The 16,988-nt window shown below is 37.7% G+C and overlaps 2 protein-coding genes across 3 annotated transcripts in view; one reads left to right on the top strand and one right to left on the bottom strand.

The window, feature by feature from the left end:
- Nucleotides 1–103: 103 nt before the first annotated feature.
- Nucleotides 104–10,073, bottom strand: gpr160 (G protein-coupled receptor 160). Its single transcript, XM_088085727.1, has 2 exons — nt 9,863–10,073; nt 104–4,129 (listed from the first exon to the last, which is right to left on the bottom strand). Exon 2 carries the CDS (start codon nt 4,067–4,069, stop codon nt 3,167–3,169), a length of 903 nt encoding a protein of 300 aa, XP_087941853.1. The 5' UTR covers nt 4,070–4,129; nt 9,863–10,073; the 3' UTR covers nt 104–3,166.
- The window catches only part of nadkb (NAD kinase b), a 25,629-nt gene continuing 13,896 nt past the window's right edge, over nt 5,256–16,988 (top strand). Inside the window, exons 1-3 of one of the 2 annotated variants that reach the window (XM_088085726.1) lie at nt 5,256–5,327; nt 16,333–16,626; nt 16,733–16,816. In XM_088085726.1, the coding sequence (XP_087941852.1) occupies nt 16,334–16,626; nt 16,733–16,816 (377 nt within the window). In that variant the 5' untranslated portion in view covers nt 5,256–5,327; nt 16,333. Of the gene's footprint in view, nt 5,328–12,412; nt 12,592–16,332; nt 16,627–16,732; nt 16,817–16,988 lie in introns of those variants that run through there. The other variant, XM_042498536.2, reaches the window with a different exon arrangement.

Genomic DNA, 16,988 nt, shown 5'->3' with positions numbered 1-16,988 from the left:
GATTTTGTCCTGTTTTTTAGTTCACACATTTGCATAAAAATACTCACTGAAAGCTATGAGAGCTGCTGATGTGGTTTTAACTTCAGCCCCTTTAATGAAGGTGATTTAACCCTTTAACAGTCACACTAAGAAATACCTTTGAAAAAAAAATGGACATTATAGACTGCCGAATATGTTAACAAAACATCAGTTTAATAAAAAAAAGAACAACTACAACATTTTCCTAGTAGAATGCATTGTAAAAAGTGCAAAAGTCAATGTAATATTATAGAAATCGGAAAAAAGTAACTTCGTACAATTAACACGAAAAAAAGAAAGGAAAAAATAAATAGATGGAAATAAAAATGAACCTAGTGAAAGAAATCTGTGTACAATTTTTGGTAAAAAGAATCATTTGTAAAAGTTATATAATTAAAATCTGAAAATTAAAGTAACTTAATAAAGTAACCGACCACAATATGAACACACAGAATTGTGGTGCACACACTTAAAACAGAGAGGAGAAAACATCTCCCCCCGATTACATTTCACTTTAAAAAAGGCAGTTAGTCAGTGGGATCTGTATTTTGAACATGCCAAATGAAATAGAACAAAATAACATACAAGCAAGAAAAACAACACCAGAATGCATATCGGACATATTCAGTAAAGAAATTTAACTATTTCATTTGCGAAAAGGAGTAGGAGGACGTGAATACTTATCACATCCTCCCCGTTTAAAAGTGTTAGTAGATCAACAGAATACGAATTACTCATTTGAGTAATTCTTCATGGAAAATAACAAAAATTTGCTGATTCCAGCCTATCAGATGGGAATATTTTCATTTTTTATTTGTCGTTTAGGGTAGATAATTTGTCTTGCATCTTCAAGCTCCCAACAATCACCAAAATAGCATTAATTTTTTAAAAATAAAAAAACATCTGTCAGATTAATCAATCATATATATAATCAAAATGTAAACCCTGAATATGTGAACAGCAGAGTTGGCAAAAATGTAGAAATACTTGTTACAAGTAAAACTCCTGAATGCAAAACTTTACTTAAGTAACTGTATGAAAATATTTGCATTGAAAATACTTTAAGTACCAAATGTCAAAGTACTTGTTTTTTGGAATGGTCCATTTCAGAATAATTTATGTAAAATTATGATTACTGATTAATTAATGTGTAAACATCACTTTTATATTGATAAAGACTATTTTTTCTCTCTTCATTGTACCTTGCACTCATTTTAAGAAATTAATCTAATTAAACGAGTACGAGAAATTCATCTTTTAACTCGTTCAGATCGATCGATCGACGAACTGTCACGTGACTCCACCTGACGACACGGGCTTATTTGATTGGATGTCTGTGAGCCAGTCACGCTGATCCATATAATTCAAACTGGACTGCGGTAGAGCCACGCCCCTTTTTAAAAATATGGACAACCACGAGACAAGCAAGGTGGGCGGCGATTGGACAATGGAGGAGGACGCTGGGAGTGTTTGGAAGTGAACGCGGGAGATCGACCGAGAAACGAAAGAAATCCCGTAAACAAATGAAAAATGCGGAGAAAGTTGAGGTTTTGTGTGTCTGCCCAGTGACCTGTTTCCCACTGAATGAGAGAGTCCAGGTAAAGGTGAAGAGCTGGACGGTCCACGCTGTTTCCGGATGTCAGGGTTTGACAGGGAGACTAAAGAAAAAGTAGCAACCTGCAGTTCCTGCCTGGACAGGGTGTTTTTGGACCATGTTTCCTATCCAGTGAGACAATGGAGGTTTGGACATTGTTTATTTGTCCGACACTGAAACGTGTGGTAAATGTGGAGGACATAATTGAGACAGAGACTGAACCAGAGAGTGAGGGACATTGTCAGGGACAGATTTAAGAAAAGACATAACTGTGAGAACATTGGTGGCACGAGCTATGGGCGCGAGGCTGCGTCCGTAAAGATTAAATGAGGTTTTTGGCTTTTTTGGCGATGCTGATAAATTGCTGTGCTGGTATGAAGAGAAAGTCGGAGGAAATAGAGGACATTATTGATGGCGAGGAGGTTTCTGGATGTTGGAGACGTTTCGGGAAGTAGCTCAGATACGTTAGAGAAGGAGCGGGAAAGGAAGAGGTACTGTGATTATTATTATTATTATTATTATTATTATTATTATTATTATTATTATTATTATTATTATTATTATTGTTTATCCTCAGTTAGTGGAGACCGTAGGTTGAATCCAGTAGGTGTCGGTAATGCGACGTTATGGACGCCAACCGCCGTTAAACCCAACAGAAGAGACGAGCAGGAAAAAAAGGTGATTTTCAGTCTGTTTATCATGTTGTTAAAGTGCATCATTTGTGTTAAAACTGAACGTAAAAATGCCTAAATCACTGACTGGATCAGATGATAATGCATCTTTTTGATGATGTTGACATGATTTTCCACCTCCGGATGTTTACATCATACTGTTTTCTCGAAATATATCAGAAATTTAGGTTATATTGAGTTGTGATTACAAAAACAATACAACATATTTACACCATTTGTTTTAAAGCATCACTTTAATCAATGACAGGAGGTAACTATTCATGTGTTTTTTTCCTGGTAATTTTAAGGTTTTGGTGTGTTTTGATTGCTTTTAAAGATGTTTCTCCTTTGGGTACTTTTACTCTTAATACTTCAAGTATATTTCTCTGATAATACTTACTTTTACTGAAGGAAAGGATCTGAATACTTGGTCCACCACTGATCATCACAAAGCCGAGCAAGCAACATAAAGACACAGTATCTCTACATTAACTTGCTTGCTCTGTCTTGTGATGATGATTTGAAAACGCCCGACAAACATCTCTGTTAGAGCAAAAAGATGCACAATTAAAAATTACTGTGAGCTTTTAATGCAGCGTGCAGATCATCTGAAGCCTGATTAAAAAGTGAACAAATGACCAAACTCAACAGAGTCCTCTCTCCTCGTACCACAAATGTCTGCACCATCACGACACTTCATTCAGCAGTTGTTGAGAAACTTCAGTCTGGGTTCAAAGATGTGAACCGACCAACAGATCCACGCTCCTAAAACCGTGCTGCTACATTTGCTACCAAGACACAAATGTTTGTCCTCCAATAAAACACCGAGGCCTCTGCAGCTAATTCCACCTCCTCTAACACGAGTCCTGTTCGCTTTGTGTGGTCATGATCTGTCCTCTGTGGCCGGGCTAAATTTAAATCTCCACTCACAGAAGCTGTCGGGAGGAGCGGCTGCCAGGCCCTGAGCGAGCCGCGAGGCCGGACAGACGGCACATAAAACGAGTGCAATCAGGAGGCTGTTGATGAAGCAGAGCCAGGCCACGCTCAGACCCAGGTACGCAGGTATTCCCAGCGGCAGCAGCAGGAGCACGGCCAGAAAAAGCAAAAATAAAGCCCATGTGTCCAGAAATATACGCAGGGCTTGTTGAGCAACACTCCTCCTGCAGCGAGCTCCACTTTTGTTTGTAATTTCGTCTCTCAGAGGAGGTGTTTTTAATAATCGCACACTGCTCCCAGCATGCAGTGCTGCACAACCCAGACTCAGGAGGAGAAACATAAAAACCTGCAGGATCTGAGAGGAGTGGAGGACCCAGCACCGGTGTATCAGGGTGTGAGGGACGTCCTCCATGACGGGAGTGAAGTCAGACAGCAGGAAGACGTAGAGAGCTGCGAGGCACCACAGGAGGCCGCTCACAACCAAACAAACAATCCCTCTGACCCCGGCCCTGCTCGGCTGCAGCCTTCCAGTGACGGCGAAGAAATGATCCAAACCGGCCACGACTGCGACAGGCCACTGCAGAGCGCTGTAGACCTGTCCGCAGACCTGAACCAGCAGACACACGTGGTACCTGGTCAGCCTGAGGCCCAGCAGGAGGACGTGTCCGTCAGCGGGGACGTGGAGGGCGGTGACAGAGAGGGTCAGCAGTGTGTCGATGACTGCGAGGGAAACGCTGAAAACCCCGAGGAAGTTTTTACAGATGTGGTTCCTCTGGAGAAACACCAGGCTCCAGTTGAGCAGACATTTTCCTCCCAGACTGAGCAGGAGGGAGGGCAGCGAGAGATTCATGGTGGGAGTTTTTAACCAGAGGTGCAGCAGGGACTGTGGGACATTGTGGACACTCTGCTGCTGCAGGAGGGAGACAGGGTTTTAAATTCAAGTTCAGATTAACCCTTACATCATCGTAGGGGTCAGAAATTCCCCGCCACTACGTTTTACAGCATATAAAACCCCCTAAATGATCTTTTGTTCCCAGAATCACCCCAGCGTGAAAAACTTTGTTCACATTTCCATGAAAGCTGCAAATCCACGGTTAAATTCTTGTTTTGGGTCATTTTTGACCTGGCAGTTATAAAATCATTTTCATACACACACACACACACACACACACACACACAGAGTCTGTTAAAGAGCTTGTACATTGTAGTGAACGCTAACACACGGGGCGATATTGATGTATAAGCTCAAACATTGCCAAGAAATTGTACACAGATTTTTTTTTCACTAGACTCATTTTTATTTGCATCTATTTATTTTTTCCTTTCTTATTTTGATGTTAACACCCCCAGCGTGTCAGGCCAGAGATTACCGCTCATTTTTTCAAAATTTTAAAACTTAACTTCATATACTCAGTGATTTTTTTTAAAAAATAATTAAAATCTGGCTGTGTGCACTATGACATTTTTCTGAATTTTTCTCTCACACAGGAGCAAAAACAGCAGGATCCTGGCTGAAAGTCCGGAGTTTAATGCAGACTTTCTCGCTCTTTAAACTGCAGCAGTTGCTTGGAGTGTCAAAAACCATTATTTTATTTTATTTTAATTTATTTTATAATTGTTCTAAGACAAAAACATGAAACTCATCAGAACTGTTTGGATGTGGCCAAAATAGGAAAAACCCATCGACTCTTTGTCAGATTTTGACTCAAATATTGCTTTACTCTGAAATTCCAAATTATACCTGCCCACTTCACTTCAGTGAGAGCTCAGAAAGATGCAAATAAACAGAAGTATTTCCTGTAACAAAAACTGTTCCAACTTTGGCAGAAAATATATATTTATGTTTTCAGAGCTTTTCAATAAAATTGCTAACATTATCATTTTTCTTCAGCTTTTACAGGAACCAAAAAAAAAGCTCATACCTGACAGAAACACTTCCTGTGTCTGCACGGAGACAGTAGGTGAGTTTCTGTTAACCCTTTTTTTCTTTCGCTTTTATAGGTCACATGATGCTATGGCTTTGTGCTTGTTGGTAGGAACTGGCTCCTGCAGGCTTGATGCAACAGGCGCTACAAGACGTGATTTTGCTTCAAATAACCCTTGAAAAGGTGAGTGGATCATCAGGAAGTTTCGAACCCACAATTCCTCTCTGAAATTGTGAAGTATTACCTCTCAGGAATCCCTCATACGTGGCCGCTCCCATGATAAGGGGCTTGCCTTCCTATTTTTGCTCGCATAACACGTCTACACGTTGCAGTGGCTGCAATAAAAATAAAGCTGCTAATGTTTTGAACATCCATCAGCATGCTCCTTGGATTGTTATCACGAGAGAAGTCGCATAACTGTCAGTGGAAACGCAGTCATCTTGTATTGCACTGACGTTTCAAAAAAATTAAAAAAAAAAAAAAAAAGCCCAATGTCCCATAGTAACCAGACTCCTCTTTCTTTTTTAAACCCTTCTCCAGATTAACATGATAAAAAACATCAAGTTCCTCTCAACACGTATTTGTGCTACGTAATTTCGGTTGATACCTATTAAAGCTATCAAGTCCCGATACTCAACCCCACCAACAGTATATAAAGGAGTTGGTAATAATAATAGTAATAATAATAATAATGATAATAATAATAATAATAGATGGCACTTATACTGTATAGCGCTTTTCCAGGTACTCAAAGACGCTTTACATTTAATGCAAAAATAAAAATAAATGTAGATGCAAAATAGAGAATACAAAATACATGAAATGAATGAGCACAACCTTAAACATCTACTGCAGTAGATGTAAAATACACATTAATGCAGGTGTAATATCAATCCAAAAACATATGTAACAATAAAACACTGACAGGTATGTTTTGCTGTTTATACTCACACACTTCTACTTCAGTAAGGTTTTGAATGCAGAACTTTTACTTGTGTGGTATTAGTATTTTGACTTCAGTAAAGGATCTGAACACTTATTGTTGCACTGCAATTTTTCATTTCTGCTTTTTGAAACGGTCATTTATTAATATTTAACCAATTTGACCCCCGACTCAGTGAAACAGACTGATTCATAGTCTGCAGTGACAATAATCCCCACCAGGAAATGGGGCTCAGGTACGCGGTCTAGACTGGGAGATATTAAATAAGGCTGTGGCTGTTAAAATGATACCCAGGGAAATAATGAACTCAGTGTGTGCTCACACTCTGCAGTCACACTCTGAAGTCTGTCAGAGGATGTTATATAAGAGGAATATTACAGTTATTTGTGCTGGGAAATTGTTTGCTCTGGCGTGCAGGATATTGTATCTGGGTTGATGAGAAAATTGAGATCTGAGTTTGTGATGTTTACTTTCTATAATTAAGTTGTACTTTTGGATTTTGAAGTCCATACACGTCTTCGTCTGTTTGTCACATTCTTGTGAACGTAATATCCCAAGAACACCTCAATGTAATTTCTTCAAATTTGGCACAAATGTTCACTTTGACCAAACAATTCAATGATTAGGATTTGATGGTCAATGGTCAAGGTCATTATGACCTTGGGTCAGTCTCATTAATGTGAACATGATAACTCAAGAACGCCTTGTGGGATTTTCCTCACATTTGGCACAAACGACCACTTAGACTCAAAAATTAGATATTGGTGGTTAACGTTTTAAAATCCTGAGCATACTGGTGTGATTTTTTTTCCAAAACATGGGAAGAAGGCAATGAGAAACAAAATAAGAAATTATCCAAAAATTTGCAAGAAATCAATAAAAAGCAAAGGAAAATGATCAGAAAATTTGTTTTATATATATATTTTGTATTTATTTATAAATTAAAAAATTAAACAAAAATAGAATTAAAAAGGTGCCTTACGATTATAATAATTCTGTAACATAATTTCAAATACATAATTCATCATTTTAAATAAAATTTTCCCTAACTTTTCTTTTTTCCCCTATAGTTTTCCCTAGATTTAAAAAAATGATTTTCTAAATCAATTAATTTCATCCAATTTATAGAACATTTCCTACCAAGTTGCCAATTGCTGTTTCCCCCCCATGTTTCTGAAAGAAATTGCATCAATTTGCTCAGGGTTCATCGGTTTAAATACATGTGAAAGGCATCTGAAGGTAGCACAAGAAAAGTGATGTCACTGCAGGTTTCAAAGGGTTAAAGGTTGAAGTCACTGTGAACTCGTCTGTCTCGTTCTTGTGAGCGCGATATCTCGAAAACACTGTGAGGAAATATCTTAAAATTTGGCACAAACTTTTACTTGGACTCAACGATGAATTGATTAGATTTTGGTGGTCACAGGACACAAAGGTCAGTTAACCTAGAATCCATCTTATTAATGTAAACGTGTTATTTCAAGAACACCTTGAGGAAATTTCTTTAAATTTGGCACAAACATTCACTTTGAGTAAAGAATGAACTCATTAGAAATTGGTGGAAAGTCAAAGGTCATGGTCACCGTGACCTTTTCTGTCTTATTCTTGTGAACACGCATCTCAAGGACAACTTGAAGCAATTTCCTCAAATTTAGCACAAATGTTCACTTCGACTCAAAGATGACTTTAACAGATTTTGTGGTCAACTGCCAAAGTCACTGATCTTTTGCCGTTTTATTCTTGTGAGTGGGATTTTTTACCTTGAGGGAGTTTTATGAAATTTTGCACAAACGGCCACTTGATGAATTAATGAGATTTTGGAGGTCAAAGATCAATGTCACTGTGATCTTGCATCCATCTCTTTCTCTTGAACTCATGATCTCAACAAGGCCTTGAGGCAGTTTCTTCAAATTTGGCACAAATGTCCACTTTGAAGAATGAACTGGGGCGGCCTCGAGCTCACCTGCAAGAGTGTGCACCCCATATGCCGAGGCCTTTGCAGCGGTCCGGGTTCAATTCCAGCCTGTGGCCCTTTGCTGCGTATCGTTCTGCCTCTCTCTCACACATTTCCTGTCATTCCACAGCCGTCCTATCAATAATGGGGAAAAATCCCTAAAAAATACTCTTAAAAAAAGCATGAACTGATTAGAATTTGATGGTCAAATGTCAAAGGTAATTCTAGTTATACAGCGTCCTGACATTTGACTATTTGGCCAAGGATATTAAAAGATGCACAGCTAGTTATTTTGCATAAAATCAGTTCATAGAAACAATCTCATGCCATGGTCCATTTAGTAGAGATTTTGGAGCCTTTGATCATATTAAATGATCCCCCTCCATAGATGGAGTTTGCCCACTAATCATTTTCTTCAGAGCACTTTTTGTTGGTTTAAAAGCAAATCATGAAAGTTCATTCTTCGCCTTGGAAACAGCAGTTGACAAAATCATTTTTCTGTTTCCAAGGTGAACAAAGAGCTCTCAATCTGTTCTTATTTTCTTTTCTGAATATTATATTTATTTCTGAGAAAAAATGCCCACACACTGAGGAAGAAAAGAGTTCCTCAGATGTAAAAATAATATTTTATTTCATGAGGAGAACGTGACAAAGCGCTGGTGCAGACGTTTGACTGAAAAAAAACAACATTTTTTCACATTGTGTCACCTGCTGCACGTGGAACAAATTAATTCTTTTTGCGTCAGTGACCTTTTTTGATAGTTGTTAAGCATTTTGACTAAATAAATCCATTCCTTTTGAGCATGTGAACCAGAATGACGTCTAAACTACCATTCCCCTCTCTGAAATTAATAACTCAGGGCCTTGTATGAGGATTCATTTTTTTCATCCTGTAAACCCAGAAGCAAGGCTGGGCAATATATTGACATTATATCAGTATTATGATATGAGACTACATAGATATCATCTTAGATTTTGGATATTGTAAATGTTGTCTTTTCCAGGCAGCAGCTATACATCATCATCAAAATATTAATATTGAGGTTAAACAGGACCAACAAGGAGGAATTACATTACATTTTTTATAGTGGTTAAAATATTAACAAAAGCCAACATGTTTCGACTTCTACTGGTCTTCGTCAGGGCCTCAAAAAACCATTTTTTTCAAGCCCTGATGAAGACCGGTAGTGGTCGAAACATATTGGCTTTTTTAATGATTTAGCCACTATAATAAAGGCTTTTCAGTGTAATTCCTCCTTGTTTTTCACACTTTTGGACTGCCTGGGTTGTGACCTGCATTTGATAATGGTCTACAGAGCAGTCTATCTTCCTCTTTTTCGGTAATACTGAGGCATTTGGTAAAAAGTATGATATTTAACTTTCTCCGTCTTTGCCGAACCCCACACAGAATTAACTGTTATATGGATAAAAAACAACAACAACACACACACACAAACACAGGAGTTTAGATGCTAATTTTCCTTTTCTTTATATTTATCTTGGTTGATGCTGCTCCTTTCTTTGATGCTTTCCTGTTATCAAAGAACAGATAACATCAAGCAGCCAGAGCTGCCCGCGCTTATTAGGTCAAATATCGACCCAGCCATTATTAATGAAAGTACTGAGCAAAAATACAAAGCTAGTAATTTAGTACTTTTTACTATTTACATTACACTTTTAAAAAATAAGAATATGTTACAAAGAAGTGCCAGAAGATGAATAAATCAAAGTCACCTTGACACTGATTTTTCTCATTTTGACAGGAAATTTTTTTAACAAAACACAAACACATACAAAGACAGCATTACCTTTTGGATTTATTACCTGTGTGAATGCAGTCGTCTGATGTTAAATGCAGGACAATATGTCTGTTCCCCTGTAGAGTTGATTATATATCCAGTCTCAGTGCAGCTGTACTGTGAAAAACGCTTTGTTTAGAAGGCGTGGTTGGAGGAAAGGGAAGGTGGCGGGGCAATGTGCATCAGCTCAGGACAAGGAAGTATGCAAAGCTTAAATCTTATTTGAAATGCATTTTGTGTGTGTGTGTGTGTGTGTGATGTTTGAAGAACCATCCAGTGCAAAGATACTTCTCATTTCCTGTAAGATTTTTTATGCAGTGCAGTTATAAGGCTAAAGATAATCCAGCATAAAACATCTTTACAGCACAGTTGGGACTCTAATGGGGGGCAAAGTACACAAGGTGTGACTCATAGTATTCACTGAGGCCAATCAGAGTGCAATAATAGAAGTTCAAACATTAGGTACTGCCCTGTCCAAATAAGACAGACTATGTCTTTTCTATCAGTCAAACTGTATCTGAACCCTGCTGAAGACCTGCCTCATTTTGCAAATTAAATGGCTTTTTAATCACAATTCTCTTTACTTAATCATCTACTCATGAGTGCCTGAAGTTTGCTTTTGCTCTTTTGCAAATATTTAAAGTCTTTGTCAGACAAGACAAACAGGCCACAGCCAGTTAATGTAATATGTGAATAGCTTACCCATTTACGCCGAAGGCAGAGCCACAGCTAATCACAAAATAAAAGTAATAAAATTCCCTGAAATTTATTACATCTGAAAATGTTTGCAGAGGTTAAATACGGGTATATTTAGGCAGACAGTATGAGAGAAATAATGTGTTTTTGTCTATTAAAGCATTTGAACATGTTATAATCTTTAAGTATTAACCTAAAAATGAGCATAATATGGAAGACAAGGTATGACTAATATGACGACAGCAGCGCATGTAGATGCAGCAGCCACAAGCTCCTCAAATCCTTGCTACTTTTTTGCTATATTTTTGTATTTTTTCGACTCCATGGCCCTTTCTGGTGAAGCACGACTTTTCTGCGATAGAGAAGCAGTTGTCAACATCGGGAAAAGTTGTGTAAGTTCTGGACTGAATGCAGCAGACCGCAAGATGATCCCCACCAACACCATACGCCAAGCAGCCAGTCAAACCAGAGGGGAGAAACGAAACCGGACGAAGAGAGGGAGGAGAGCCGGCATCAGGGCGAGGTTGAGCCGACTTGGACTGGGAGCTGTTCCTCTACCAAGCTTTCTTCAGGCTAATGTCCAGTCGCAGGAGAAAAAAGTGGATGAGATGCGATTGAGGCCCACTTAGCAACAGCAAATCAGATACTGCTCTGTGCACATCCAAACAGAGACATGGTTAACCCCTAACATCCCTGTTTAAGTTGTTGCACTGGATGGGTGGACCTTACTGGCAGCCAAAAGGACAGAAGACTCTGATGCAAAAAAATGCACTGCAGGAATTGAATGATGCCATCAGCAGGAACATGCATGAGCAACTGAATCGAATCTCCTTACCAGCTGCAGATTTTAATCAACTCATCCTTCAACTCCAAAGATGTAGCAGGATCAAGGACAAATGTAAGTTTGTTTTTCAAACTTAATATAGCAAAATATTAATATAATAACCTAATACATGATGTGTTAAGACAGTATAACATTTTAACATAGTATATTATGATATAGCACAGTATTGCACAGCATGAAGTATAAGATATACTGTAAGGTGCAATGTAATTGTAACAATGGTGAAGGAAGTATGCAGTTCCTTTACTTCAGTAAAAGTGCTAATACTGCACTATGACAATACCCGGTTGCAAGAAAAGTCCTGCACTAAAAATGTTAAGTAAAAGTAAGTATAATCAGGAAAAAAGTAATTCAAGTATTATAATCAGTATTGCTGCAAATCATTGACATATCCTAGGCTGTGATAATAAAATAAGAAAATTCTACTTTGCATGCAGTATATTGAATATAATTTTTTTTTCTCATCTAAAAACACAGTAGCATCAAAATCCCAACATTAAAAGAGTTAAAATTTTGATTAATGAATATTTTATATTTATAATCAGGACTGATGTTGGTTTTATAAATAAACTCAGTGAAAGTAGAAAATAATTCTAATGTATAATGTTTTTTATAATGTAATGATGATGATGCAGGCCCTAATGTTTAAAAGGTTGGTAACATAGAAAATAAGAAACGTTTTCTTTTTGTTTGTTTCTTTATAACATGACAAAAACCTGGCATTTAAAGGATTAAAATTCTGAAAATGAATTAATAATTGATATTTATAATTAAGACTGAAAAATAACTCAGTGAAAGTAGAAAATAATATTCTGCTTGATTTCAAATACGCATGTTGTACGCAGAGCGATACAAGTGTGTTTAATATTAAAGCGGGCCCTAAGGGTTAATAAACCCTTTCTATTATTTAACAGATAAACACATAAATAAAGCGCTTCACCGTGTGGCTGTGACTCTGTTTCACCGAACACGGCGCTGTCCCGGTGACCGTCCCTCGGTGCTGCGCAGAGATCAGCCCGCAGTGATGCCCCTGAACCGACCACGCAAACATCACTTCCCCCGCTGCTCCGCGGTCACACACGCCGTGTTGTAATGTAACGATTTAGCTGTCAGAGCCTGAATCCGCTGTCTGTCCGTTAATGAAGTTTTTTAGCAGATAAACGCGCTCTTTGATAACGCAGTAACGACCTGCTCGTGTTTGCCTCAGTGACACAGTAAGCTCCGTTTCTTTCACGGTTCATCCGGTTAGCTGGTTAGATGAGCTCAGTAATGACCGACAGTCGGTTGTTTTGTGTCCGGTAGCTGTTTACTTACGATTCCCGTTTGTGAGATAAGACCGTTTTCTCACTAAAGCTTCGCCTAAGGTCAAAATGTTAAACAATAATATGAAAAAATGTTGTAAATATAACGTTAAAGGAACTTTGTTTAATCGCTGGTTTGACTTATTCCCCCGTATTCAATCAGCTATACAGTTACATTCATGTTTTTTAATTAGTTACTTTATTTTACTTTCGATTCTTTTTTTTAGTATAGTGAAAGAGGTCATAGAGTTGTTTGTCACAACATGTTACTTTTTCTTCACATTTGTTAAGCACTCATTATTCATACTACTATGAGTATTACTGTGACAAAATGCCAGCTTTAATCACTTAAAATATTTTTTTATGATGTGAAATTTTTATTATTTTGCTTAAACTAAGCAGCAGTCTAAATGAGTTAGGGACTGTTCTTTATTTTTCAGAGAAGGGGGTAGCTGGAGTGTTACTTTTTTTTTTTTTACAGAGCACAGGAAGTGACATCATTATGGTTTTATTTCTAAAAACGCCCATGCACTATTTCCTGCACCCCTTTTATAAATTGCATGTGCATTTTAGTAACTTCCATGCCCGTCTTTATTTAAAAGCATGCATGATTTAGTATTTTGCACGCAGGTCTTAATTTATGTAAAGACAAGAGAAAATTGTATGCCCATCCCATAAGCCAAAATAAAGAACAAAAGTCCCTTCCCAGTGCTTATTATTTTTTTTTAAAAAAAACATAAGAAAAATAATTTGACATGCCTCTGCCTTTTTGCCCCACTCCCCCCTCCTTCATAAATAACAAACAGTCCCTTACTTATGATAATATGCTAAGTAAAAAGAGTAGCTATAATAAGCTAAAGCAACAGGCTACTTTGGTCTGTATATGTTTGTTTGCCCTTAATACCTCGAACTTCTTTATCCTTTATTATGTAAATTCTTCACAGGAAATTGTTAACAAAGAACAAAATAGGATACAACGAACAAACTAAGTTTTGGCCATAACAAGTATAAGGATACAACTGACAGTTATTTTTATGGTCAGTTTACAAGCTCATTGTCTTCCTCAATAAACGTATTGATCACTTTGACAAAAAAATATCAGAAAATGATGAGTATAGTTTCCCAGAGCCCAATGTGATGTTTTCAAATGCTTTTTTTGTCTACCAGCAGTTAAAAATATTAAAATATTAAATTTCCATAGACATGAAATATGAAAAAGCTGCAAATCCCCATATTTGAGAAGCTGGAACCAGATAATGTTTGTTTTTTTATCTTAATAATTAATTAATTAATTATCATAATATCATAATATATACTAGGCAAGGCAAGTTTATTTATATAACACATTTTAGCAACACGGGCAATCTAAAGTGCTTAACATAAAACATCAAAAGAGTTGTGACAAAGTGCAAAAGAAACACAATATAAAAGTATATTTAAATACAATTAAAAATGTCATTAATGATCAAGAGAATATAAAATAAAAACAAGCCTTAAAAAAAGAATAATATACAAGAATAAAAATGTATTGGATTTAGTAAAAGGCAGTGGCAAATAGAAAAGTGTTGGAAATACAGAAAAGCTGGAACCAGATAATGTTTTGTATTTTAGCTTAATAAATTATCATAATATATACATGTCATAGTTCCCACCAGGCAAGGCAAGTTTATTAAATTTCACATGCTAACGTTTTTTTGTTTTGCCTAATAGAAACTGCTGTGCAGTTTTTCATAGCAAAACAATTTATTCGTCTGGTAATTATGTGTCTGTCAGCGTACAGGCTGCGATTATTGAAAACAGTGTTGTGCCTGTCACAGCTGCACTTATGGCGCTGTCACTCTTTATATACAGCACCTCACGTGCACAGGAGGCCGTCATGCACGCGCAGTCTCGTAACTACGGCAACCGATGCGGCGAAAGAGACGACATGGCGAACACACCGGTAAGAGCAAAACACAAGCAATAAAGCTAGAAATAGCGTGTTTTAGTATAACTTTTGCTGATCATATTGTAGCTAGAGACGTGTTCTTTATAAGATTAGCTGCGTGTTTATAAATAAACAGTCTGTTTATACATAAACAGTCTGTGTGATACATTGTTTGTACGTTAGCATTAGCTCTACATTGAACTGTTTAGCTAATGTTAGTTAGCACATTAGCTTCAACAGCCAGATACAAGGTACGCTTGTAAATTAGAAGCTTTTCTTTAACATTTGTCGCTTTGCAAGCTTGTTGACATGTTGTCTCTGTCGATACAGGTATTTTGAAGCTGAAGAAATCACCCCCACAACTGATAGTATGAGCAGACGGACGGGTAGAGGAGGGAGTCTTGTTCCTGACGGGGGTCTGTAGCCGACCCTGCAGGTGCAGGACGGTCCTGTCATGTTGCATGGCGGTGTACGACCCTCACAAGTGCTCATACAAGCTAATGTATTTTGTCATTTCTTTACCGATTTCCAGATCCTCATCGACAATATTAGTTACATGTAAATACTTTGAGTACTGTACAGTACTGTAAATAGATTGTTTTCCCAGCTCTTGTATCTCTAAATTGTTTTAAAATGTATTAGAATTTGCTATTCTATAAATAAATGTCTTAAAAAGTGACTTGTTTCTACTTGCATAAATCAAATAACACATTACCATATTATATGATCACAAATTGTATGCCCCTCCCATAAGCTAAAATAAAGAACAAAAGTCCCTCCTCAGTGCTTATTATTAAAAAACATAAAAAAAATTTTTTTGTCATACCGCCTTTTTGCCCCACTCCCTCCCCCTTCATAAATAACAAACAGTCCCTTACTTATGATGAATATGCTAAGTAAAAAGAGTAGGTATAATAAGCTAAAGCAACATCCCACTTTGGTCTATATATGTTTTGTTTTCCCTTTGTTCTTCCTTTAAATTTAATACCTTGAACGTCTTAATTATTTGCCTTTATCCCTCATCATGTGCATTCTTCTTGGGTAATTGTATAAGAATAAGGATACAACTGATAGTTATTTTTTGTGGTCAGTTAGCAGGCTGATTTTCTTCCTCAGTAAACTTATTGATCACTTTGACTAAGAAATGTCAGAAAATGCTGAGTATAGTTTCCCAGAGCCCAGTGTGATGTTTTCAAATACTAATTTTGTCTGCCAGCAGTTAAAAATCTCAAAATATTAAATTTTCATAGACATGAAATATGTAAAAGCTGCAAATCCTCATATTTGAGAAGCAGATAATGTTTGGTATTTTAGCTTAATAAATAATAAATAATTCATCATAATATATACATGTGATAGTTTCCACTAGGCAAGGAAAGTTTATTTATATAACACATTTTAGCAACAAGGAAATCTAAAGTGCTTTACATAAAATATCAAAAGAGTTCAAAAGTACATAAGAAACACAAAATAAAAGTACATGTAAATACAATTAAAAATGCCATTAATGATCATGAGAATTGAAAATAACACTTTAAGTATAAAATACAAGAATAAAAAAGTATCTGATTGAGTCAAAGGCAGTGGCAAATAGAAAAGTGTTGGAAATCGACTTCAGCTCTTCTGGAGTAACTACAGTTTTTCAAAGACTCATATTTTAGATTATTTCATCTTTTCAAATTCTCATAAACATCTTCAACAGATGTTTCTGTGATGCATCCCTGCAGAATGGAGAACTCAGAGACCGCTCCATCACCGGGGCCCCTGGCAGTGCCAGACAGAGGCATGCCGCGACCCTCAGCGCCCCCCGGTCAGCTTTCAGAGTCAGCCAGGCCCTCCAAGCACCGGGAGCACCCGTCCAAGTCACCAAGGAGACGTAGGAAGGGGACAAGGTCACAGCGACGGGGGGATGGTCACGAACAGCTGCTGTGGGAGATGGAGCGGCGGAGGTTGCCAGGCCAACACGAGCACTTGGAGCCCTCCAGCTCGGCGAGCGACACAGCAGAAAGCTCTCCTAAGAGGTTTGCACTGCAGGTTGCCAGCTGGTGCGCCGTGCCACTGCCACGACTCTGTTGCCCTGGACATGAGGTGATACTGACCTGTCCTCCTCCTTCTCCCTCCTCACAGGAGAGCACACTTTCTACATGGACCGTATCCAGCCACTCACTTCGGACCCAAAGCCTGCATCCTTCCCAACCCAACTTCAGTCATGTAAGCATGAGGGGCGAACTTTGTGTGTCATGAGTGTGGTGTTTACTCAGAAAAGCTTGTGCAACTGTGTGAGATAAGATAAAGTGAGAATGCTGTGATTGGATGTTGGATGAATGGGATGACTAACAGAACAGACCACAGATGCTTGTTGTCACCTAGTCTCAGGAGTGTT

The sequence above is a fragment of the Plectropomus leopardus genome, chromosome 12 (genome assembly GCF_026936395.1).
Source record: "Plectropomus leopardus strain MGB_pleo_1.0 chromosome 12, ASM2693639v1, whole genome shotgun sequence".
In the NCBI taxonomy this organism is placed as follows: Eukaryota; Metazoa; Chordata; class Actinopteri; order Perciformes; family Serranidae; genus Plectropomus; species Plectropomus leopardus.
The sequence above is the reverse complement of the archived record's forward strand: the minus strand, read 5'-3'. Positions and strand labels throughout refer to the sequence as shown.